Here is a 26183-nt window from a genome sequence, read left to right on the forward strand (position 1 = left end):
GCTCAACGCGTGCATAAATTCATGTGGCAAGCACCAAAAGTAACACATAACTGCTTATACTTCTCTCAGTAAACTGATAAAATGCACATTATAGTGATTTTTTTCCACTCTGTGTCAGTTTTTTTCTGCACAAATTGCTCATACAGCCCCACATATCACTAGATTGAGCTTCTCCCTCACACTATAAAAGCTGAATCCTTCATAAATCCCTGGAGTGTCATACATCCTTCCCTTGACAGTGTCCCCACTGTGACTATGTTTGCTTTGTTCCTGCTATTCGTGTGCACCTGTCAAAACTATATTGCAGTTTGCTGCATATATGATAACACGGGCTGGTTATGGCTGTGATCACGCACTGCTGGACTGGAAACTGTCTGCTGTGTGTGAGCTTCCCACACTCGTCACTCGGTGAGCTTTGAATCCTGCGGGGCAGACAGACTCTGGTTTAATTGAGAAAGTGCTGGGCTCTGCAGGAGGGCAGTGGGAATGTGCATAGTTAAACCCTACTTCTCATTTGTCCTCATGAAATGCTGATGCAAGGGCAGAGGCAGCGAGAAACTGAAAGACTGAGAAAGAGGAGGGCGGGGTGGGGGCAAGAAAAGAGGAAGAAAAGAGTTGGACTGTATAATAGATTACCCTATTACTTCTACTGCCCTTCGGAATTACCCCTTTCCCAGGCAGCCTGACACACACATCCAGAGCACCTCCCGAGCTGCAGATTCATGCTCGGCTGCACACAGAGGAAGGAGAGTGGCCCTCGGAGGGGAGAAGAAGGATGGCCAAGTCACCAGCTAAAGCACGGCAAACTGCACCAAGCGTGGAGCGAGGCCACATGGTGTGCCCCAGCAATGTATCACCAGAGGAGGAGGAGGAGAAGCATCCTGTTGCTCTTTCTGCATCCCTGCAAATATTACTGCTTAAATATGTGCATAATGTATTTTGCGTTAACCTGGTGAAGAAAACACACACAAACGCACACTCACCAGCACCGAGTGTGACACGGTGCCAAGAACAAAATCCATTAGCCTTCATAAAAATACAGATTGGAGGCATTGAAGCGTGGGTGACATCTGGCGGTGTGTTTTCCTACTGCACGCTGGCTTGCAGCTCGGCAGCTCTGGCTCTGAGTGTGTGCTGGGTGGAGAGAGAGAGGTGGTGGTAATTAACAAGGAAGAAACTGGGCTAAATGGCAAGAGAAGATGATGAGAGTCGGGGCCATAAAGAGAAGGCTAATTAGGAAACAATGCCAGCGAGTGAATAGAAACACAGAGCAGGATGTGAATTAAAGCCATATTAATGATTATGGCGGCTGGAATGAAGAGAACCAGGGTTATGGCCATCATGGGGTGCTCTTGGTCTCTCTCACTCTCTGAATATTTGCCTTTTAACTGTGCGGCTCCTGATTGTAAATCTAATGACACAGCAGCAGTGGTGAGATGGCCATTTCTCCGACCTGGCATGACTACTGTTTATCCCCCCCCTCTGTGCTACATGCTGAATGGTGCCTCTGACAATGCAGCCATCAGCCGTAGTGGCTGCTGTGCTGTGGTGTTTTTAATTACTCTGCTGATTGGATTAGGCCCTTTCTTGCGCTGACACGTCCCCTTCACTTAATAGTGTGTTATCGACAAGAGCAGCACATACATCCATTTTCCTGTGAGGTCTGATTTGTCAGAGTGGCTTTTTTCTGGAGTGGATGAAGTTCTCTTCTAATGGACAATTTGATCCTGTCCCGGTAAGCCCTGCAGCTGCTCGACTCTAATCCTATAAAATGTTATGAAGTGATATCTAAGAGTACTTCTTTCGGCTTAGTATTTCTATTACCTTTTATTTCTCACAATGAACCACTTTTAAAGTATCACAGCTGATGCAGCAAAATCAAAAATGTGATTGTAGCTTCATTTATGACATCTAGACTGGTTTAGTGGTTAGTATATTTGCTTTACACAATACAAAGGAAAAGCAAGCTCAGTTAAGGATAAGGAAAAACTGGGGAACAAGGACTCGGAATATTGTGGAGGTAAGATTAAAAAAAACTAAAGAATAAATGCAAGCAGTACACACCAGTAACAAGAGACAAATACAAAGGAAGGAGGAAAAACTAAACAAACTAAGAATCAAACATATTTAATGATAAACAGAAGTTAGGATTCTAAAAAATACAAAAGACTGGGTCCAACACTAAAGATCCATGACAGGAGGAGACACAAACACAGCCTCAGGCGGTCACGAGCTCATCCAGTGCCAATCCCAAGGCTGGCACTAGACTAGCTTGGAATAGCATTCAGTGTAAAATCTGTTCCACATCTCTCTTTGGGAGTCAGGGAGCAGCCTTGATTGAATATTAAGATGGAAGTTGCCCGGGTAAAAAAAAGCGAAGTCACCGAGTGGCTTAAACCTGCATTCTTTCTACTGAGCAGCAGGGGGCGACTCGTCTGCTTTAAAAAGAAATCAGATGCACAGAAGTCTGCGAGAAAAGGAGCCAGCTGATCACTTGATTTATAGTCTCAGTGGGCACTTTCCTTATGAGTTTAGGATCTCAGTGTCTAGTTTTAATCCTTATTTAATATAGCCTGATGTTCATTTAGTAAATTACTGTCCCATTTATTGTAAAATAGACGTCTGAGACGCGTATGATTTATCGTTTAAATTAACATTTTTCCTATATATAATGTTAGTTTTTTATATTCTGCGTATAAGTATTTACTTACTTTAGGACCATTTGAAAGCACACTGGACCTATCCTTTAGCTTTACTCTTAACTTAAGTACAGTGGGGCAAAAAAGTATTTAGTCAGCCACCGATTGTGCAAGTTCCCCCACTTAAAATGATGACAGAGGTCAGTAATTTGCACCAGAGGTACACTTCAACTGTGAGAGACAGAATGTGAAAAAAAAATCCATGAATTCACATGGTAGGATTTGTAAAGAATTTATTCGTAAATTAGGGTGGAAAATAAGTATTTGGTCACCTCAAACAAGGAAAATCTCTGGCTCTCACAGACCTGTAACGTCTTCTGTAAGAAGCTTTTCTGTCCCCCACTCGTTACCTGTATGAATGGCACCTGTTTGAACTCATCATCTGTATAAAAGACACCTGTCCACAGCCTCAAACAGTCAGACTCCAAACTCCGCCATGGCCAAGACCAAAGAGCTTTCGAAGGACACCAGGAAAAGTATTGTAGACCTGCACCAGACTGGGAAGAGTGAATCTACAATAGGCAAGCAGCTTGGTGTGAAAAAATCAACTGTGGGAGCAATCATCAGAAAATGGAAGACATACAAGACCACTGATAATCTCCCTCGATCTGGGGCTCCACGCAAGATCTCATCCCGTGGGGTCAAAATGATCATGAGAACGGTGAGCAAAGATCCCAGAACCACATGGGGGGACCTGGTGAATGACCTGCAGAGAGCTGGGACCAAAGTAACAAAGGTCACCATCAGTAACACACTACAACGGCAGGGAATCAAATCCCGCAGTGCCAGACGTGTTCCGCTGCTGAAGCCAGTGCATGTCCAGGCCCGTCTGAAGTTTGCCAGAGAGCACATGGATGATGCAGCAGAGGATTGGGAGAATGTCATGTGGTCAGATGAAACCAAAGTAGAACTTTTTGGTATAAACTCAACTCGTCGTGTTTGGAGGAAGAAGAATACTGAGTTGCATCCCAAGAACACCATACCTACTGTGAAGCATGGGGGTGGAAACATCATGCTATGGGGCTGTTTTTCTGCCAAGGGGACAGGACGACTGATCCGTGTTAAGGACAGAATGAATGGGGCCATGTATCGTGAGATTTTGAGCCAAAACCTCCTTCCATCAGTGAGAACTTTGAAGATGAAACGAGGCTGGGTCTTCCAACATGACAATGATCCAAAACACACCGCCCGGGCAACAAAGGAGTGGCTCCGTAAGAAGCATTTGAAAGTACTGGAGTGGCCTAGCCAGTCTCCAGACCTCAACCCCATAGAAAATCTGTGGCGGGAGTTGAAAGTCCGTGTTACTCGGCGACAGCCCCAAAACATCACTGCTCTCGAGAAGATCTGCATGGAGGAATGGGCCAAAATACCAGCTACTGTGTGTGCAAACCTGGTAAAGACCTATAGTAAACGTTTGACCTCTGTTATTGCCAACAAAGGTTATGTTACAAAGTATTGAGTTGTATTTTTGTTATTGACCAAATACTTATTTTCCACCCTGATTTACGAATAAATTCTTTACAAATCCTACCATGTGAATTCATGGATTTTTTTTCACATTCTGTCTCTCACAGTTGAAGTGTACCTCTGGTGCAAATTACTGACCTCTGTCATCATTTTAGGTGGGGGAACTTGCACAATCGGTGGCTGACTAAATACTTTTTTGCCCCACTGTATTGCTTATTTCATAAAATAAAAATTGCCATCATCAAACATGCCATGCTAAAAATATATTTTTGTTCCAAAGAACTATGTTAGCTTTTTAAATTTGAACTAACTACCTCATTATCTCTTACACAGTATTTGGAGTTTAATCTAATATCAATGACCAATGAATAATTTTAGCCTCCCCCCTAAAAATCATAAAACATATTTCAGATGGAAAATTGTGAGGCATGCATACAAGCATGTGGGTCATACAAACTACTGAGTTTTGTAAGTAGAGTGCATTCTGAAAAACATATTTCAGATGGAATAATTGCATTTATTATATTATGACATAGCCCAGTTAGCTCAGGTGGTAGAGCATGAGACTCTTAATCTCAGAGTTGTGGGTTTAAGCCAGACGTTGGGTGATCTCTGATTACAAGGGCAGGCTTTGTACTTTCTCACTCGACAAAATGTAAAACCCCAATTGCAATGGCGTGTCCAGCGGGGTGGCCTGGGGGGGCACAGGCCACCCCCCAAACCAGACTGGCCACCCCAGGTGCCACCCCAAAGGCAAAACAATAAAATTCAATCAAATATCAAATGTCCGATTATGTTTTCACGGTGACGCTCAGATATCCGAGTGTAAGTGAATGCAGCATCGCTTCTGCGCTATGCGCATCACGTTAGCAAAGGTAGGAGAGCCAAGCGCGAAAGACGGCACTGCAGGAAACAATTTTTCGGTGAAAGAAAATGAGGACAGAATAAATGTCCCGGTAAGTAATATCAAGTTTGTTGAATTTAGTAAACTTCGGTGAAATTAGAATACCAAGGAAAAAAATAACACTTAAAGAATTATTGCAGCTGTGGAATATTTCAGACAGTATGCTACTGAGGGCAGCTAACATAAGAGTTATGAGTTATAAGATATAATCTAAGTCGTAACATTGCTGTATGGAGCTGCAGATTTGGTTGCAGGTTAACATAGCTGGACTGGCCATCGGGCATACCGGGCATATCCCCAGTGACTTATTTTTTTTGTAATGGCATGAACAATGAGAGGTGGTGGATTGGCCAGATGCAGGTCGATGTGTAGAAATAACTCCGTTGTTTGGTGGTGGCTATGACGGGGCTTCCACAGAGGCAACAGGTGGATGAGGGAAGGGGAGGCAGGAGGAGAGACCCGAAGCAGCCGCCAGTCCGAGTGTCAGGTGAACTGAACTTCAGGTAAGAAGTTATGACCTGCAGTCTATCTGGGTCAGATATAAACCAAGTTTAGGTGGAGTTTATTTTCATGTTGCTGACTTTTTACTGTCAGTTGCAATAACTCATACTGCGTTCTAGCCAGCTTGATGGAGTTTTTATACAGCTGGGTGGGTGCTATGATGTTACTGATAGTGAACTTTATTTTATTCATAAGGTTAGTAGAGTTGCCAACGGCTCCTTAAAAATGGAATGGTCCCTCATTCAGAGAAAATATTACGCGTTTCGTATTGAGCTGAGAAGAGACGCAGTTTGTCCCGGACTTTAGCTAGAATGGAAAAAAGACACAAAGCTGGATTTATTCTGTCCTTACGCTGCACAGCTGGCTCTTCTTCTCTCATTCTCTCCCCTCCCTCTCCTGTTGCTACTTCAATCATGAAACTGATCAATGATCAGCTGATCGGCTTTTCTCTCTTGTTTGTTTATCGCCCACTTTGCGCCAGAAAGAGGAAACCAGCGGATATTGCGCTAAACAACAGCAGCACGTTTAAGCTTGATCAGCTGTTGTTAGAATGTATTTAATATTAATTTCTAGTATCAGCTGATGTTTGCTGGAGCCACAGCTGTAAAGCTGCTGGTCATGATGTCTGTTTAGATATGTGGTGAGAGGGAAACATGAAGATGAAACCAGGAGATGTCCTTACTGAACCATCAGAGCTGAACAGGTGATGGAGAAACAGGTTTACCTTTTAGGTGACATGAATGAGTTGAAGTTATGAACTGTTTCTGAGAGATAAATAACACCAGGATCCTTTTTTATGTAGCTGACAGCTGGTAACTGTGCAGGGGCGGGTCTAGCAAAGTGTTGCCAGGGGGCCAGGTAGGGCATTAACAGGGAAAGGTGGGCACAAAGAAATACTTTTCTTTCTTATTCTCATTTAAAATACCTAGTTTTTATTAAATAATTATCTAAATCTTACAACCAAAGTTTTTATCTGACGTAAAATGTATAGAAATCATACATATACCAACAAGACTGTACATCACTGTCACAACAGCATTTGTTTTCATTCAAAGGCTTTATGGCTTTAATACCTGGTGGGCCGGTCTGTAGTAAAAATGCCCAATTTTTTTGTCCCAGTCCAGCCCTGCAGGTTAATACTGGCAGTGTCACCATGCCAGCTGACTGTATTTTATCATCAGCCAGTGTTGTTCTTTATCAATATTACCAAAGTTTACCATAAGGCAGCATAGAAAGTATTTACTTGCTTTCAGGTTTTATTCAAATGTTAGTCTTTTCAGTTGTTTCCCCACTTTTTTCCTGTTTCAAAATCAAACACCAGTTTGTGAGAAGATTATCTTCTTTTTTTAACAGGCAGATAAAGTTTTGCATTGGCATTGGCTAATTTGTCAATTGTTTGTTACAAATGTTCGTATTTTAATTTTCAAAAATGTTTTTGCCCAAAACATATGTGCACTATATGTCAGTAAAAATACTATGCAAATATTGCTGTCCTTGAATGCTGAGTAAGCACTGACAAAGCACTGATTGTATCTCTTATACTTTATCAACGCAGTATCTAAAAACTTTGCACCGTAGTGGTTAAAATCTCATTCTAATAAGAGTTAAAAGTGCATTTGGTTATTAGGTTTATAGGATTATTGAATTATGGTTAAGGGTTGGTAGAATTTTTTTTTTAAACATTATCTGCCAATTAAATCTGCCACCCTTCTCCAAATCTGTGCCCCTACCTGGCCCCCCCAACAAAAATTTTCTAGACACGCCACTGCCCAATTGGACAATGAAGGTGTTTTAATAATGAAATGGTTATTCAAACATGTGCAGTGCTTTTCAATTAGAGATCATTTCTCTGAATTTCAGGAGCCGGACCAAACCTCATGCAGGCAGTTGCCGATTGAAATTCACAGACCTCTACAGTCCTCATGGAAAAACAATAAACTAGCATACCATACCATAAAATGCCAAAATGCACATTTCCACCACTGGCAACCTGTGTCAACAAACTTTAGTACAATTATTGATCAATCAATGATGTTTGACTTTTCCAGGGTTACCCTTTGTCACCAGCTCAGTTCTTAACTCTGGACAAAGTAGCAGAGGGCTTCCATTTCTTTGGCTAGTGTCACTACTAAAAAAAAAACCTGTTTTGTAGCAAAACCATAGCACAGTAATAGCAACTAAAGTAGTACCGGTATATGAATGAGTGAGTTGATTGGCACTTTTCAGTAAAACTAGAGGAAATATAAAAAAAATGATAACTGTGTAAGTTCTATTAATTTTAAATATCACAGCTCTATCACTCAGGGGTTTTTGGCTTGATATTTACATCATACAACATCTATCCTTTGTCAAAAACATCTTTTAAATATCTCCTTATTTTCTGGGTCATTTTTTCTGTAGATTGTGCTTCTTTTTAATACATTTTACCTTTTGCTGATCTTAGTGGGGTTAGTATTTTTCTACTCTTCAGTACTGTTATTCTGAAGTTTCTAAAATAAATAATTGCCATGTAATATAATACAGGTTTGCCCAATATCATATGTTGTCCATTTAAATATACACTAACTGGACACTTTATTAGGTGCAGCTCTGTAGTACTGGATTGGGCGTCCTTTTGCCCTTAAAACTTCTTTAATTCGTAGCACAGTTGCTGCAGATTTGTTTGCTGCACATCCAACATTTTAATCTTTTGTTCCACCACATCCTGAAGGTGCTCTATTGGACTAAGATCTTGTGACTGTGGAGGACATTTGAATACAGTGAACTCACCGACCCGTCTGGCACCAAAAACCTTTCCACAGGTGTACCTAATAGAGTAATAAAGGATAAACATGTTGTGTTTTTGTTTTTACTTACTGTTAAATGAAATGATTCTTGGGCTGTGTATGGACTCGCTTAAGACCGCACTACTGGAAAGATTGTCCACCTATAAAGACATAAAGACACAGCAGTGCTCATCTCAGACTGACTAACTTGCTAAAGGAAAACGATTAGATCACTTGAGAGGCTTTAAATGTCTTCATGTTTAGATTAGTCAAAAGATTATTCAGGATATATTAACCACATCTATAAGCGTTTCCTTCCTGAGCCGCCCAGCATGCTGCTGTTTCAGGTATGTTTCATTCATACCTTTTATTCATCTCTCAGGCCATTAACTGGAGGACTAAAACCTGTAATTTCTTTGTGTGTGGGTGACATTTATGCAAATTCAGTCCAAACTGCGCCGCTGATTGTAAGTGGTAAGTTCAGAGCAAAACAGTTTGGCACAGAATGACTGAGTTAAGGGGCTGAAGCTGATCTGACAGCAATTGTTTGTCTTTATATGCTGCAGTGATTACAAAGTAAAGGAGGGCTGTTCACAACAGGGAACAAATGTGCAAACATATTCCAGTGTTTGCCGGCAGGAAACATTTCAACAGCTAAGAATACTCGGCTGAATAGTGAGTGTGATGTAATGCAACTTTTTGGATTATGGCTATTTGAGTTTCTGTTGCCTTCCTAATAGGTCGAAGCAGTCTGCCCATTCTCCTCTGACCTGATCTGCTGCTCACCAGATAGTTTCTCTTTTTTGATAATTTTCTGTAAACCCTAGAGATGATTGTGAGGGAAAATCCCAGCATATCAGCAGTTTCTAAAATACTCAGACCTTCCCGTCTGGTGCTAAAAAAACATATCACATGTACTGGAATCACCTTTCTTCCCATTCTCATACACAGATTTAACTTCTGCAGATCATTTTGATGATGTCTAGTTGCCTAAATGCATTGACTTGCTGCCATTTGATTAGCTGATATTTATTTTAAGCAGCAGTTTAACAAGTGAACCTAATAAAGTGGCTAGTATTAAAGTAAATGTCAGACTCTATAACCATAAACAAGATGTTTAACCTTGAGAATAAAACTGTATGCCCGATGTGTGCATCTTAGGTTAACTAATGTTTCCCAACAGATGAGACTTAAGTAATTAATATCCTGTCCAGAGGATGAACTCCCACTCACTAAAAGATTCAGGCCACGATGCAGATTTGCCATTTACCATCCAGAGCAATTAATGCACTCCAAATTCCCCAGCTTGGTTTCACTTTCTTAACAACCAAAGGATGATTTGCAGGAGAAGCGACTAACTGAAGATGTGCTGGCTACTGGCCACACAGGCAAGAAGAATTGACATACTTAGCTACCAGCTAGAGCGGACAGGATTTATAAGCACTTGGCAGCAAGCTTGAATTAATTTGAAGCCTTGCAGATGTGCATATATCCTTTCAGCAGCCTGTTATTAAAACGACAACATAATTTGAGAACTTTTGTATTGTCTCCCGAACCAGTTTTGCTCTGTTTAATCCAACCAAACAGTCATATTTAGGATGTTTTGGAGTCGTTTCCCCTCCGAGTGCGTCAGGTGCAGGCTGTATTCACCACAAACCATCTGCAAAGGCAGTTTAGTGCTGACAGTCATGCACCGGGGCTCAGGCAACCGGGAACTCACTGCCTGCAGAAAATCAAAACAAAGAAATCCAGACAGCAGCATCTGTCTAAGTCTCTGGCTAAGAGTTAAGCAGAGTAGTTTTAGCAGCATTAATCTATTTTACATCTGGGCGGATGTATAATAAAGAAGTACATTTTCAGAATGGATGATCAGACCAGGGCTATATTGTCACTCCCCCTCCGCACCAAGAGCAACACCGTTCTTGTGTTTCAGGCCGTCTTCAAATACATGTTGTCTTCAGATTAGATAATGCCGTTCTTTATCCTGCCACTATCCGGATGCGCTCCGCCCACACTTTGCTCCTTGGGTCTTTCCATTTGGAGGGAGGTCTATTATCTGCAGACCCATCTGTCACAAGGATTTAGATGACGCCGAATGTCATTGTTATGACTTTAATACTTAATACTTCACTGTGCTCTGTGCATATTGTTCGATTCAGAAGTGACATATTTGATATTTCATAAGCTCATAAGCAGCAGATCTGTGTCTCGCTTGATTAATCTTCAAATCTAATCTTCTGTCTGATTTCAAATTGACTGTTATTCCATTTTGAAGATTAGATTTATTCTGAAAAAAAAGATTGCATAACACACTCCTCCCTTCACTATAATGATACCAATTAATGAAGTCTCATTTCTTATGACTTTTAAATAATTTCAGGCTTATTTCTGACACTAGGCCACCTATATTTAAGCAGCCTTTCTCGCTCCCTCTTACACACACACACACAGACACACACACACAAATATAGGGAGGATGAAGTCTGTCAATCCCAGCTAAAAAAAAAAAAAAAGCTCTGATGACAGATGACTCTCTCTTTGCCTTTGCTCCACACAACATCTGCAACTTAGAGACTTTGCGGTCATTAAGCCCCTCCAGCTTTGAGGAAGATGCCCTGACAGCGGACATTAACGCAGTGGGAAACGCGGTCGAACACGGGAATAAAAGCCTGAAAATGTAATGGATATCTGTGGGTATATGTCGTCATATGCAGGAGTTCATAAACTTCACTTAAATTTATGGGAGGAGCTCCGTGATGCTGAGGCTGCTGATGGATTTCTGGGAAGTTCGTAGACTGCGTGAAGAGTGCGGACGTTTGGAATATTCTGATCCGAACAAACCACGGCTCACTGGTGTTCCAGCCTGAAATTTTTAATGATCTGAATATTGGATATTCACTTTAGGATCTCTGTGATTTAAGCACATGTGACCTTCAGGACCTTGAGATGCAACTCTGAAATACCAGGAGGGAAATAAACAGATTAAACTCAGACTTAAGGCCTTTTTTCATCCTTGCAGTGGATTGGCTACAGACTGGGAACACTGACCCGAAAGGTAAGAACAAAATATGTGAAAGGAAAACATTTGGAGCTTACACAACTAGTGCATTTTGATTACTTTATGTTTTAAAAAAATTATAGTTTTGTTGCTTTTTTAGTTATTCTCTATGATGATCATGTGAATACAACAAATGTAAAAACCATAATAAAATCTCTTCACTAAGCTTCCCGTGACTGAAGCTTCTTTTCAAACCGCATTCAGTGGTTTCCCATGTTGTCTAACATCGTCATCTGTCTCTCTAACCCTCTTTCAAAGACTGTTTAGCCTTCTCATCATGGAGCATCCCCCTTCCATGACCTCCTCAATGGTAGATGGAGATGAGGTGGATGTCCAGCGCCCCATCCTGCCACCGAGGATGGTTCCTCAGCCCCAGGCGTGTGCCCCTCTATGTGGGATTCACCACACGGTCCAAACAGCAGCCGAGCACCCCGTGTGGCTGGACAGAACCCAGGCCATGGCCACCACACCTTTATACAACGGCCACCTTTATGTCACGCCATCTCCTCGCTGCAACAAAAGGGGAGACAAATCCAAAGGGAAAGAGAAGAAGGGTGAGAAAAGGTCAGGGGGGAGTAGGCCAGGTCAAAAAGACCGAAACCACCAGTGCAAAGGCAAACTCTCAGGATGCCACAGACTGCAGGAAAAAGTCACATCTTTCACTGATGTGCCGATTGCTCGCTGTGGGTCACCCTTTGAGGGCCCCTGCAGGTCACCCCGAGAAATCAGGGATGTCGACGGTCAAGGTCAACGCAAGTCTGGTAACGTTTCTGTGGAGATGCAAGACCGCCAGAGTCTTCCAGAGATAATAATAACCAGCAAGGACGACAACCCCCAGCAACACAACAAGGAGACCGAACATCGTCAGGATCCGTGTGAGGCAAAAGGCCTGCTGCCAGGAGCTGAGTGCCCCAGCACGAGCCCCACTTGCAGCCCTAAGACCAGCCCAAAGCACAAAACCGATGACGACGACGACCGGTACCGGAGGTCCCACAACATCGGCTGGCGGCTGGTTCGCAGGAGGGCACTGTTTCTGAGGAGGCAACGCCTGAACGACTGCGCCCTGGCGGTGGGGATATTCGGTGTTGTGGTGATGGTGATGGAGACGGAGCTCTCCTGGAGCATCTACAGCAAGGTCAGAGAGGAAGGGAGTGTGGGGGTGGGCGGGAACTCTAGCCTGTAAAAGATTTGTAAAAGTGTTATAGAAAACATGCACAGGAAGATCAAGCATGTGGTTATGCACATACATGGATATAAGATTATGACTGTTGATATCTTTTCATAGCCTGAACTTCATAATGAAGGTCATCAGCTGACAGAGATGTCATATTTGTGTGTGTCACCCACAGAGCTCCATCTACTCCCTGGCACTCAAGTCAGTCATCAGTTTTACTACACTCATCCTGATTGGCCTCATCATAGCATATCACTGGTGTGAGGTGCAGGTAACTTGTTCTTTACATTTGGAAATTTGTCTTTGCAACCAATCAGCAGCCTTTATAGTTCGTGATGCCTAAAATAATAAAACCAAATGGTGATTTTGAGTCTCAGATTATTCATCTTAAGTATTTTTAGAAGTCTGACTCAGAGAAAAGACAGTAAATATAATTTTATAGTTCGTTCTGTGCTGTGATCCACAAACTGTGCACAGTTCTTCACAGAAATCGCTTGCACACTAATGCACTCTTCTGATCCCCCTGGCAGCTCTACGTTCATGATATTGGTGCAGAGGATTGGCGGATTGCCATGACAACGGACCGTTTGGCTCTGATAGTCCTGGAGCTGGCAGTGGTGGCCATTCATCCTTATCCAGTGGGTCTGCAGGCCTACTTCCTGCAGGTCAAGACCCGCATGACACTGTCAGAGACAGAGCTGGAGATCGTCCTGGCTCTGCCCATGTTCCTGAGGCTCTACCTGCTCGGTCGGGCAATGATGCTGCACAGCCGCCTCTTCACAGACACGGCCTCTCGCAGTATCGGGGCGCTGAACAAGGTGGGAAGTCACCTTTGGGCTCCCCCTGCAGAATCTGGCTTTGGGCTTATCTGGCTTGGATAGTACTGTGATGAGATCATAACGCATATAAATCGAAGAAAGGAGAGAAATTCTAGGCTTTGGAGCAGGATTCGTGGAATTTTAAGTCTATATTTTGGATAATGATTTGGGTCTGGGCTTCCTTTTATAAACATTTCATGCACATCTCTTTATGTCTTATGTCTAGGTGGGCCGAGAGGTCTGTAGAGGTGTGACACTTGAGGTGTGATTATCACAGTTTTGCCCCAATGAACCCCTGTGGTTTCACATGTTGGCTATGTCCCTCTCTAGCTCTCCTTTACTTGTCTGCTTTTCTTTTCCACAGTTGATAATACCCACCTGCCTAATCCCTTCCCTTACTAATGCTATTTAAGAGTGATGAGAACAACCTCTGTCCCCTGCTTCTGCAATACCAAACCTACTATCCATGTGTCAAGCCAGATTGAGAACAAGTTTTCTTATCCCTCATGTCCTCTGTATTATATAATCATAATCTGACAGGTGCTATCCTAAATAGTTTGGTTAAGTAGGCCCCTAATGTCAAATTATGATGTAACGTATCCCGTTTGTGATCTTCAGATACACTTCAACACCCGGTTTGTGGGGAAAACACTGATGACCACCTACCCCGGGACCGTGCTGATGATTTTCAGTGTTTCTCTGTGGATTGTGGCGGCATGGGGCTTACATGTCTGCGAGAGGTATGTCAGGATATTTGTAGACTGGCTCCAGCTCTCTGGGATATCTAACGTTTCATTTTCGCCCAACTTCTGGCAGATAAAGAGTAGTAGTAAAATCTTCCCACTGGCAGCAGCAAATCCAATTTTCTTCCACTGTTCCTTATCTGTGCAGGCTGCATGATATTGACAAGATTAAATATCAGCTAATCTATGATGCTGCTAATTTTGAATATGATAGTGATCTTGAAGACGTGAGGACATTTCGCCTCGCGTACAAGAGGTGTCTGCAGTTCTGAGGTGCAAACCTCTGTAAGACACGCCACCATCATGTGAGCTATTGAGGTCAACTGAGGCAAGATGTGAGTGCGGAGGCAGAAAAGCCTGGGGGAGGGGTCTCAAGACTGCATTGTAGGTGGCTGATAGCTGGTGTCGTTCACAGTGGGCCTCCTTTACTCTTCCCTCAAACCATCTGTCCAAAACGATCAGATCTGCACCCCATTAGACCTCTGCCTCTTTCTACAGACAAAAACATGAAAGTGCTATTCCCAGTGTCACCATTACCTTTACATGGAGGAAGATTCGGGCTCTTTCAGAGGGACAACCACAAGCTACTCACTGGTTCCGATATGTGGTTGGCAGCTGGATCAAAATTGAAACTGAAGAAGAAGAGTGAACAGAAACATTAACTTCACCTGGGAGGATACCAAGGATGATAAGTTACCATTCCTAGACTCTGCTGTGCTCATGAAGGTGGATGGAAACCTCAACACAGACCATGACCTGCTCTTTGACTGCAACCACCTACATGGGGTGAGCCTGCAACCCCTCTGAGGCAGCGTGGACAAAAAAGGGATGTACACACATAATGAAAGCTCTTAAACATGTGGTTATCCTAACCAGGCCTTCGTTAAATTGATGGAGATGGCAAGGAAAAAACCTCAGAAACCAACGCAGGAGAAACAGGATGACAGATGGAACAACATCACTGCCCCAGTGTACTTCAGACCAGGTAATACGCCGGTGTGCATCTCAGCACTCAAACACAAACTGAACAGCGCAGTGTTTGCTGTACAGTGCACTGACGATTCCTGGGACCTCTACCTCTAAAGGAGGCCATCTACTGTGAATAACTATCGCTGATCAAAGGTGGTGGCTGACACCAGGTATCAGCCACCTAAAATACAGTCTTGACATCCCTTCTTGGGCAGTTCAAGCACTACTCACACCTTCCCACATGTGACCGTTAACCTGATACTGCGACGTTTTACACCTTAACCCTGGCCTTTTTTCACACCTTAGCTCATGTGACAACACCCATGATTGGCTCAACCACCATCAGGACAACCACCAACAGGACACCTCCTAGTAGGATTTAAATATCTGGGATTCTCTGTCAGTTATTTAGTGGTGAAATACCCTCCAACATGAGAGTCTAAATGTCTTCATGAACCAAGAAGTCCAGTTGCCTTCTTTTCAAGCACTTAAGAATACCATAACATACGGGATTGTGAACCCACGTAGACATAAGCCTTATGAAAAGTAGTATTTTTTGGTAAAATGCAACATAAATTCAGAGGTTCAAAAAATATATATACCAGTATATATTTATATGTAAATCTAGGATAAAAAACAGGGGATTGTGCACAGATATCAGTGTGAGTAGATTGTTTTATTTCTGCAGACACCACAACTACAGGGACCTGAGTAGCAACTACATGGAGGCCCTGTGGATGGTCTCCGTCACCTTCTTGTCTATCGGGTATGGAGATGTGGTCCCCCACACTTACTGTGGACGCAGCATTTGCCTTCTCACAGGGATAATGGTGAGGCAGAGGGTGGATAGTTGTCTCTGTAACGAGCGAGCGCTGACTCTGAATGCAAATCTCAATCTGAACGTTTAAACGTTTGTGACTCCTGCAGGGAGCCGGCTGCACAGTGTTGGTGGTGGCAGTGGTTGCCAGGAAGCTGGAGCTGACCAGGGCGGAGAAACATGTTCACAATTTCATGATGGACTCACACATCTCCAAGAGGGTGAATACTAGTATCTCCTTTTTTAAAAAATTGTTATTGATGATTAAACATGTCCAAAAGTAAGAGATATTATTCAAAGGCTTCACTTCTTTCCTGTTTGTACACCGTACCATGCAGGATTCGATATCAGATACCACATATTGACTTATTTTACTCAAAATCCAGGACTTTTTGAATGCCAGAAAACAAATCTGACTTAAAATCTTCAAAACGAGTGGCATCATCTTCCAATAAAATCAGTTTGCTATGATTGGCATTATTTTTTTCCTGTTCTGTATGGATACTAAATGAATAAAGTTTTTTTTTTCAAAAAGCATTTTGGAAAATGGAGGAATTGGCTCACTCGATTTTTTCCTCATTTTCGATTTTAAAAATTTCCTCATGGTGCACTGGGATTCGTTCCAGCTTTTGTCAGCGTTTTTCAGCGTTTTTCAGCATGTGCTGTAAATAACAGCACTCTTAAGATTTTGTGCATAAACATACAATAACTCTCCTCGTGATTTTTCTTCTTTTCACCAGATAAAAATTGCTGCAGCGAATGTGCTGAGAGAGACTTGGCTTATCTACAAGCACACTAAGCTGTTAAAAGACCACACCAAAGTCCGCATGCACCAGCGGAAGCTGCTCCTGGCCATCCACCAGTAAGGCACTTAACCCACACATAATAATAATAACCTCTTTATCAATCACTGCCTGAAATGATTGAATGCCGCTCATTTTAAATTCATTTTAAATTATGTGCCATTAAAAAATGAATAGATCTACTTTCCTCCTCCAGCCTTCCTCATTCTCTCTAATATAGTATTAGGTCCATAATTCCATAAATGGTTGGACACAGTTTCAAATCATAGATGTGATTGAAGACTTTAAGCTTTCATACAAGAGGTTTTACAAAAGTATTAAAATCTGTTTAGGAATCACAGTTGTTTTTATGCACCGTTCACCATTTTCAGAGGCTCAAAAAGTAACTGGACAGTTGACTGATAAGAAGCTTTATGGCCAGGTGAAGCCTGTTCCCTCGTCATTCAGCGAAAAATAAAGCAAACATAATATCTGAAGTTGATTCAAAGTGCTGAACTTGTAATTTTAAACATGAAGCCCAAAGAGATGTCAGTGCAAGTGAGGGAGGTCATTATTAGGCAAAAGAAAAATAAATGTAAGCAAAGAGATTGCAAAGACTTTAGGAGTGGCCAAATCAACAACGTGGTGCATTGTGAAAAAGGAGGAAAGTGCTGGTCAGCTCAGCAGCACCAAAGGGCCTAACAGACCACAGCACTTGGGTGCATGATCACAAATTAATTTCCTTCGTTTAAAACAACTCCAACACAACACCTAACCGAGTTAAGAACACTCTGGAGAAGGCAGTTGCATCAGTCTCAAAGTCTACAATCAAGAGACTATTTTACAAATGTAAATACAGAGGGTTTAGAACAAGGCGCTAACCACAGTTTTCAATAGGAAAACCAGATTAGACTCAGAAAACATCTAAAAGCAGCTGCACAGCTCTGAAACAATTCTTAGGACAGATGAAGCCAAGACGAATCCGAAGCATATAGCGTGATCTGTCTGACAGGCTGGAGGAAGAGTTACAGCATGGGCATGTATGGCTGCCAGTGTAACCGGGTCACTGGTTACACTGATAATGTACAGATGAAGTGTGCAGAGATGTACTCTCTGCTCAGACTCAGCTAAATGCTGCAAAGCTGATCAGACAGTGCCTTGCAGTGCAAATCGATAATGAGCCAGAGGAAGCTCCAAAAGCAATTTTGCAGTTTCTCAAAGCAACGAAATGGGATATTCTTCAATGACCAAGCCAGTCACCTGATCTCTACCCAACAGAGCATGCTTTTCAGTTATTGCACGCAAAATCGAAGGCCGAGAGACTCACAAGCGACTTCCACAAGTATTAAAAACAATGTCTTGATGCATGCTCAAACATCCAGGTAAGTAAATCCCACAAGGTTGATTCTGTTCATCTGGACGTAGCGTCGATCAATGGTCATGACAATTTGCATTTTAATGATCAAGGAACCGGCCTCACAGCCCATTGTTCATTCAGTGGGCTGGTTTTGATCATTGTGCAAATGTACTGTTTATAAGATGAGACTGAAGAAGTCACTTGGATGAGTGACGAAAGGCTTTTCCCACTGAAAACGCTACGTCCAGATGAACAGAATCAACAATGTCTGATAAGTATGAAAGGTATTAAAAACAATGTTTTTATTTAAAACTTATAGTTGACCAATAATTCTTGGACTGAAAACGGGTGACTGTGTACAAAATAGTTTGATTTTAAGCTAAAAATCTGCACTTCAGTCACACTTTATTTGGTTTTAAATCCACTGTGGTGATGCAGAGGCAAAACTATACAAACTGTGTCATTATCAAAAAATCTCGGCCCTAACTGTAAAACAGATTTAGGATTTCTAATGAACCGCCCAGTTTGAATCGAGTCCTTTAAAGTCACGTCTTCTCCTACATAGTCATCTGAAGCAAATGACAAATTTAAGGTATGAATTCAATGAAAGGTAATTTAAATTAGATGCCCAGCCCGTGTAAAAAATGGAAACAACCAAAATGAAGTGAAAACCAAGGAGTGGTGCCATTTGTGTCCATATACATTGTCTCTGAAAGGCAAAAGTTCAGCTTTGTCACTTGGGGATTTTCCGCCACACCTTATAAGAAGATATTTCTTCTAAATAAAAGCCACTTGATTACTACTATATCACTCTTGTCTACTGCTGCAATTACAGTCCTAGTTTTACTGGATCTCAGTGCAGCATTTGATACAGTTGACCACAACATATTACTCAAACGACTGGAGAACTGGACAGGTCTTTCAGGAACTGTACTAAACTGGTTCAAAACATACGTAGAAAACAGGAAATACTTTGTATCAATAGGTAACTTCACATCTGAGCAGACAAGTATCACATGTGGAGTTCCCCAAGGTTCCATCTTGGGACCCCTTCTGTTTAACATCTACATGCTCCCACTGGCACAGATTATAAACAACAACAAAATAAACTATCACAGCTATGCAGATGACACACAAATATATATCACAATGTCACCAGGAGACCGAGGCCCTGTACAGGCTCTTGGTAAATGCATTGAGGAAATCAATGACTGGTTGTGCCACAATTTTCTCCAGCTAAACAAAAACAAAACTGAGGTAATAGTCTTTGGCGCCAAAGAAAAACGATTACAGGTCACCAGAGAACTTCAATCTATACATCTAAAAACCACAAACCAGGCAAGAAATTTGGGTGTAGTGATGGATGCAGACCTAAACTTAGAAAAACACATTAAGACAATAACAAAGTCAGCTTACTATCACCTCAAGAATATATCAAGGATAAAAGATCTGATGTCTCAACAGGACCTGGAAAAACTAGTCCATGCATTCATCTTTAGTAGGCTTGATTACTGTAACAGCATCTTTACAGGTCTACCTAAAAAATCAGTCAGACAACTACAGCTCATTCAGAACTCTGCTGCTCGAGTCCTCACTAAGACCAAAAAAGTGGACCACATCAGTCCAGCTCTGAGGTCCTTACACTGGCTGCCTGTCCGTCAGAGGATAGACTTTAAAGTTCTGATGCTGGCCTATAAAGCTCTGAATGGTTTAGGACCAAAATACATCAATGACCTCCTGACCCAGTATGAACCATCCAGATCCCTCAGGTCATCTGGATCCGGTCTTTTATCAGTTCCCAGAGTCAGAACCAGACACGGAGAAGCTGCATTCAGCTTTTATGCTCCTTATATCTGGAACAAACTCCCAGAAAGCCTCAGATCAGCTGAAACACTCAGTTTATTTAAATCCAGGTTGAAGACTCACCTGTTCTCAGCTGCATTTGAATAAAGCACCAAATCCACACTTTAAGCTTAAATTTCAAAACTTACATTTAACTACTGATTTTATCTACTGTTCTGATTTTATCTGTTTTGATTTTACATACTGTTGTTTGTTTGTTTGTTAATTAGTTAGTTTATTTGCTTGTTTTATTCAATTTTAAATCATGCTTTTTATTTGTTCTTGTTTCTAATGTCTCTGTAAAGCACTTTGAATCACCTTGTTGTTGAATTGTGCTATACAAATAAACTTGCCTTGCCTTGCCTTACAGTACATTTTAGCCTGCAATTGTTCCTTCAAGCCACAAGTTATGCTGACTTTTATATCAACCATTCCTTGCTAAATTTGGAAGATTTTCATTTGGTGCCGTTGCATAATCCAGAGAGATGCCTTTAAATTGTTTTATGGGAGCTACTCTCTACCAAAGTCCTCATAAAATCTGTTGACGTCGTGTCGCGTTTATGGCTTGTTTCTCCGGTCATGTGTCTGACTGACCCTTTAAATTACTGCTCGTCTTAAAATGAAAAAGTAGCAATGTCATAAAACCAAGCAATTTTATCTCCAGGCTGCGGCAAGTGAAGACGGAGAAGAGAATTCTTGCTGACCAGGGGAACACACTTGTGGACCTTAACAAGGTATGAGAGGAAGTGCAGGCAACACGTGTCCTTCTAACACCCCAAAAAAGAAATAAAAGAATCTAATTGCTGATACAATTTTCTTTTCTTTCCCCTAACTGCGCACCGATTTATACGAAGATGCAGAACCTGATGTATGATGTGCTGTCGGAGGTGCAGGGCTGCAGGGGGGATCTGGACACACACATCCACACTCTGGAGAAGAGTGTGGAGGAGCTGAGGGAGGGCTTCAGGAGCCTGATGCCGCTCCTCTCCAGCACACTGTCCACACAGAATTCCTCCATCCGCCACCTGCTCAGGGAGAGGGAGGGGAAGACGGAGATTGCAAGCGTGAGCAGAGAAGACGGGTAGAGGGATGGCAGACGAAGGCTTCTAAGGACGCTTGAGAAGAAGTTATCTGCCTTTACTGCAGCTTAAACAGACTTGAAGAGAAAGGGAAAAGAGATGTATAATTGTATTAAAATATATTTTCTGTAGCAGAAATAACTTTAAAATGTAGAAGTTAGTACTGTGGCAGCAATAAAAAAAAAATGAAAATTAAACCATCTTTGCCCAATAAGCTTAATTTGAATTTATTGCAGGAAGATTTTACTTATCAGATGTGGACTTCTGAAATATTTCACCTTCTTAGGTTGTCCATGATCAAAATAACCAGGAGATACTTTTAGCTCCACTAAATGCATAAACTAAGCCAGCTTTTATTCTGTAAATGCTGCATCTTTCTGATTGTGTAATAAAATGTGTATAAAGTCCAGCAGTTTGCTATTGTAATAAAAATCCAACCGTAACCTGAACTACTTTATCATAAAGGTGACAACACAACCTTTATTTTCCAGCTTAAAATAACAAAACAACAACGACACACAAACCATTCCTTTAGCCAAAACAACATTTTATTTAGAGAGACAGGGTTGGAGGGTGGAGTTACAGCAACAAACCATCTGTCAACATTAACAGAGGAAATCCATCTGCTGTCCCGTTAAGCCTCCAGATCTCATTTCCGATTGGGCCGCAGGGTCCGCCGCCGCTGCCGTCTCGAAGGCGCTGATATCAACCGGTCCATCCCCTCCTCTCCCCTTCAGCTCCGGGGAGGACAGCTAGTGCTGCTTCCTCCTGAATGAGCACCCTGCCAAAAAAGACAATGACAGTCAGGCTACAGGATTAATGCAGAGCATAGCATGCTGCCATTGTGCTGCACAGCACCAATACAAGAGTCATTGCTTTCAGTCATGTGACTGATTAGGTCAGCTTTAATTTTCCCCATTCCCTGTACACTAATTCAACAAGCCACCCTGAAATCTGCACTCTCACTAGCTTTAGGGCGGTAAATAATCTGTTCTCAGCCTTCGAAAGGGGGGAGCCAGTAGTCTAGCTCAACCCTTCTGCAAACTGAGGTTGATCTGGCACCGGAATGAGACTGCAAGACCACGACAGAGGAAGTCCAGTCACTTAGCAGTGCGGCCAAAACGTCATAATGATTTAGAAACAACACACAAAATTGTATCGGCATTTCCAGATTAATGACACCCACCTCTGTCAGTAAGAAACAAGACAACAGCATTATTTTTCATAAAGAGCAAAATCAGCTCCTGGATGTTGATGTCCTGCACTTTCTGAATGCTATTTGATGACATCTATAGTTCTGTAGCCTATCTGCTATTCCAGGCTTTAAATGTCTGAAATTATTCCAGTCGTAACTATATTCCAGTTTGGAATAACACATAGCAGCATCACTTTGATAACGAATTTGGTATTACCAGTAAAACAGAGTCTGGATGTGTGACTAACCTCAGTCACTAAAAGCGTATTAAAGTTCTGGCACAGGGGAAAAATGGGTGACAGGACGAACACCCCAGCCTGAGGCTCACGTTTCCTGTAATTGGTCTAGTGGCATGCCCATTAAAAGTGCAAAAATCATCCCCATTCTAGATATTTCTGCCTCTACCACAAACCCCCCAAAATAGATTTTAAAAAAATGCATGATACAGTCTGTGTTTATATCAGCAGGCCACTGAATGCCATCGGAGGACACCCCTGCTGTAGATGAATACTGACCCTCTGTGAGACGTGCTTTGCCTCCGGTGGGCTGACACAGGACTGTAGAGCAGCCCACACACAGCACGACTGTCTGAGCATGGCTGAACACCGTCGTGATCTTGTAGCATCCTGCAAAACAATCACAATGGTCGATAATCCAAAACTCAAACCCCCGCAAACGCTCACAGGTAAAACTCAAACCCCAGGTGACCTGTGTGTGTGTGTACAGAAAGCGTACCTGGACATTTTACATCCATGAAGTAAGAGTTGGGACTCTGAACAAGACGCTTCTTCTTGTGCCTCCTCTTCTCCTCCTCAGGGGACGGGTGCAACAAGTCTTTTGCGAGCTACAAGATTTAAGAAAATGAGGAAATAAAAGAGGGTAAGCGTTATTCAACTCATAGAGAGCAATTAGAGAAAATTAAATAAAAATACCAAGCTATCAAATTCAAAAGAAAGGGCGCTTTATCAGGGACATTTAGCTTTATTATTTAGCTTAAAAACGCTTCAGTTGCCATGTTTTGCTCGTGCTACGTGCACGTTCAGGCTCCACGATCGGCCTACATTTCTTGGATTAGGTAACCCAACGTGCGCATTTACATCGATCACGAATTGTTCCCCAAATAGTCAAACATCCTCGGTAAAATACGTCGATGGCCACTCTAAAAGACACCAAGCAAAGCGAAAATATAGCTCTGAATATTGGGTTTTCGAGGCTGTATCATCGGTCGTTGAACTGGCTCCATGTTTGCGGTGTGTGCGCAGCCATCTTGTATCACAATGCGCTCGCAAATGCGCCCAAATGGGAACATTTAGTCCCGCCAAACTCAGTCCAAAACCCGGCTATATGTCTCAAACCGGCACCGATCGAATCGCCGGTCTCTCATGTACACGTTGAGCCGTGCGGTGACTCCCTGAAGGCCCGTTAACTTATAAAAATGTCATTTCGATACTGCCTGTCTATACTCACTGGCATGTTGGCGAGGAAATAGCCGCTGCCGAAAAGGAGGCATTACCGGAAGCAAGAGGTTCATATTGGTAGCTCCTTTGAGCATTAGCCGGACGTGACGAATTTATCAGGATATGGCAGCCATTTTGGAGAGGTCGAAAACCCGCCTTGTTTAGTCTTTTCAGGCCTTTATTTATTTAAGATAAATTTTCTTTAACTTTTTAAGGCAAACGCATATAATATGTAATAATAAATATAATAATAGCAATAATAATAATAAACACTATTGATCATATGTAAAAAAAATATTTAGCTTTTAACATAGTGTACAATTTTGTTATGGATATTCCCAAATCAAATAAAATATAGTATAGATTTCCCAGGTATTAGACTGATTGAGTGTAAATTACGATAATTAAACCTTTGTCAGTTTATGTTTTAATTTTCCTCGACAGCCCCCTGGTGGCACCTCGGGGAATGACACCACTGATGTGCCTTCAGCATCAGAAGAGGCATAAATGTGAAGAACCATCCAAGGCAACGGTTGTCAAACTGTGGGATGCAGACACCAGAAAAATGAAAGCAAACTAATATGACTATAAATTTAAGATGATGGGGAAAATAAAGAATATAGGAACACCTGGAGCAGATGTGGAAGGTAAAGTACAAAAAAGCATTAAGAGCTGTAACTCCAAAATTGGAACTTTTACATTTATTTATTTTTAGGGAAAATAATGAATAGTTTGATGATGGGACCGGAATGGAATATTAATTAATTAAAAGCCCAGCACTACAGGATAGTGGATTACACAGTTTGATTCCAGGAGATACAAATCATATAAATCCCTCTAACCATATTCTGAAGCCATAATGGTTCAGATCCTGGAGAAAAAAACATCAAAATCCAGGAGACAAACAGTCTGTAGCAGAACATCTGTATTACTCAAAGACACTAGCATTTCCCAATGTCCATCTATCCATAACCAATTTAGAACCACCAATAAACCTAATGTGCATGTCACCTGAGTGATGGCTGGTAACTGTAAGGTGACTTAACTAAAACAATTAATCTACGCAGTTCTGATTGGCTGCCCTGTTCACTCATATTATTCTCTTTAATTAATTCTGACAAATAATTAAACAGCTGAAATTATTATTATACAATTATACACATATTTGTGTTGCTATAAGACAAAGTGAAGGCCCATTCTGTCAGCCTCTCTACTCTCCCAGTCCCTCCTCTTCAGAGTTATTTTTTTTCATTGGATCTGAGGCAGCCATCATTTCCTTTATCTTCACGTAAAGCTCATTTTCTGGTGGGAAAATGTTTCTCTGTGAGAGAGAGAGAGAGAGAGAGAGATCAGAAATTATAGCAAATAATGTTCACATTAATCAGCACTTATATTTAGGTAAAATGGAATGAAATGGGAACAACTAATGAAAGACTCAGTCTTTCATTAGTTGATAAAAAAAATAATTAAAAGCTAGGATGCAATAAAGCAAAACAGACTTTAATAAATGCTGAAACATAATATAATATAAATAATGTGATGACAGCGGCTGTGAACGATTTTAAAGTCATTTTTTTGTCTAAATGCAGTTCAGGGGAATTGTGCACAGACGCCCACACACAGAGGCGGAGGATCTTGGAGCCATATCAATAAAATTGAAATGTGAAAGCCTTTTTGCTTTACTTTGTTTTTTAGTTTAACATTTAGTAATAATGTCAAAAAATAAGTCCAATTTTTTGTGGCGATCAGAAAGGAGGTGCTATTTTTGGCATTCTGAGCATGAAGCGAGCGAGTCAGAGGTGACATTCACCTTCAAATGCCAACTTTATTCCTGACATTTAAAGTTTATTCACAAAACACAAAGAAAAACGTCATCTTCTGATTTATTTGCAAAATTCAACTTTTATGTTAAAATGTCACGTTTAGTCTCAAAAATTCCAAAAAGCAAAAGAAAAGAAAAAAAAAATTCTTTTTTTAAAACTTCATGTGGCTCTAATACGTTTCGTACAGTGTCAACTTGAGTGCCCTGTGAGTGCTACGTACCTGCAGACAGAGACGCAGCAGACCTCCACCCTTGCCCTGCGCTTGAAGTGACGCCAAAAAGTGAGGCAGCGACTTCTCTGTGATTCTGTTTCCTACACAAACACACACCAAAAGACTTTATTTCAGTCCTGATAATGCATGTCCACACTTGCAAGAAGTCAAAGACAAGTCCTGCCATCAAATCTAACAGTAGTTGTTTTTATCTCTTTTGATTATTTTAAATGTACAGCACTTTGGTCAACAGTTGTGGTTTTAAATGTGCTATATAAATAAATTTGACTTTGATTTTGTGCTTTGACTTTCCTGAGAAGCACAGATAAATGCACCACAGCTGCTGACCTGCCAGGCTGAGGGAAACAAGAGTCGTGTTTCCGGACATGAAGACCTGTCCGTCCCTGGGATCCACCGACGGGTGCAGCAGGGGATTTGCTGGATCCACCAACTCTGCCTGCTCACGGAGAACCGTCAGATCAGCGCCATCATTGAGAATTATATTTTTGCTTCACAAAATGT

At 41.7% G+C, this 26183-nt stretch overlaps 3 protein-coding genes and 1 long non-coding RNA gene across 7 annotated transcripts in view; 2 read left to right on the forward strand and 2 right to left on the reverse strand.

The window, feature by feature from the left end:
* Positions 1-1682: 1682 nt before the first annotated feature.
* LOC309698267 (small conductance calcium-activated potassium channel protein 2-like) lies at positions 1683-21701 on the forward strand. Of its 3 annotated transcripts, XM_082520600.1 has the most exons (12): positions 1683-1735; positions 11356-11391; positions 11653-12529; positions 12744-12839; positions 13099-13386; positions 13613-13648; positions 14005-14126; positions 15787-15928; positions 16026-16136; positions 16656-16777; positions 20561-20630; positions 20751-21701. In XM_082520600.1, the coding sequence occupies exons 3-12, from the start codon at positions 11672-11674 to the stop codon at positions 20979-20981; spliced, it is 2076 nt and encodes a 691-aa protein (XP_082376726.1). In that variant the 5' UTR covers positions 1683-1735; positions 11356-11391; positions 11653-11671; the 3' UTR covers positions 20982-21701. The 3 variants fall into 3 exon arrangements, with proteins under 3 accessions (XP_082376726.1, XP_082376727.1, XP_082376728.1); XM_082520601.1 differs by lacking the exon at positions 1683-1735 and having other exon boundaries at positions 10875-11391; positions 20757-21701; XM_082520602.1 differs by lacking the exons at positions 1683-1735; positions 13613-13648 and having other exon boundaries at positions 10875-11391.
* On the reverse strand, positions 21502-23746 carry LOC309698269 (small ribosomal subunit protein eS27). The gene is made up of 4 exons (XM_082520604.1): positions 23638-23746; positions 22906-23014; positions 22686-22796; positions 21502-21756 (listed from the first exon to the last, which is right to left on the reverse strand). The coding sequence occupies exons 1-4, from the start codon at positions 23641-23643 to the stop codon at positions 21728-21730; spliced, it is 255 nt and encodes an 84-aa protein (XP_082376730.1). The 5' UTR covers positions 23644-23746; the 3' UTR covers positions 21502-21727.
* Positions 23003-26087, forward strand: LOC309698270. Its single transcript, XR_014274040.1, has 3 exons — positions 23003-23049; positions 25638-25730; positions 25982-26087. It is a non-coding gene; the product is annotated as an uncharacterized lncRNA (long non-coding RNA).
* Positions 24327-26183, reverse strand: part of ash1l (ash1 (absent, small, or homeotic)-like) — a 43566-nt gene continuing 41709 nt past the window's right edge. For both annotated transcript variants that reach the window (XM_082520598.1, XM_082520597.1), the window contains exons 40-42: positions 26010-26118; positions 25671-25762; positions 24327-24948 (exon numbers count right to left, since the gene is read on the reverse strand). In XM_082520598.1, coding sequence (XP_082376724.1) covers positions 24838-24948; positions 25671-25762; positions 26010-26118 — 312 coding nt within the window. In that variant the 3' untranslated portion in view covers positions 24327-24837. The remainder of the gene's footprint in view (positions 24949-25670; positions 25763-26009; positions 26119-26183) is intronic.

This window comes from Aulonocara stuartgranti (assembly GCF_965226115.1).
Source record: "Aulonocara stuartgranti genome assembly, chromosome: 22".
Classification (NCBI taxonomy): domain Eukaryota; kingdom Metazoa; phylum Chordata; class Actinopteri; order Cichliformes; family Cichlidae; genus Aulonocara; species Aulonocara stuartgranti.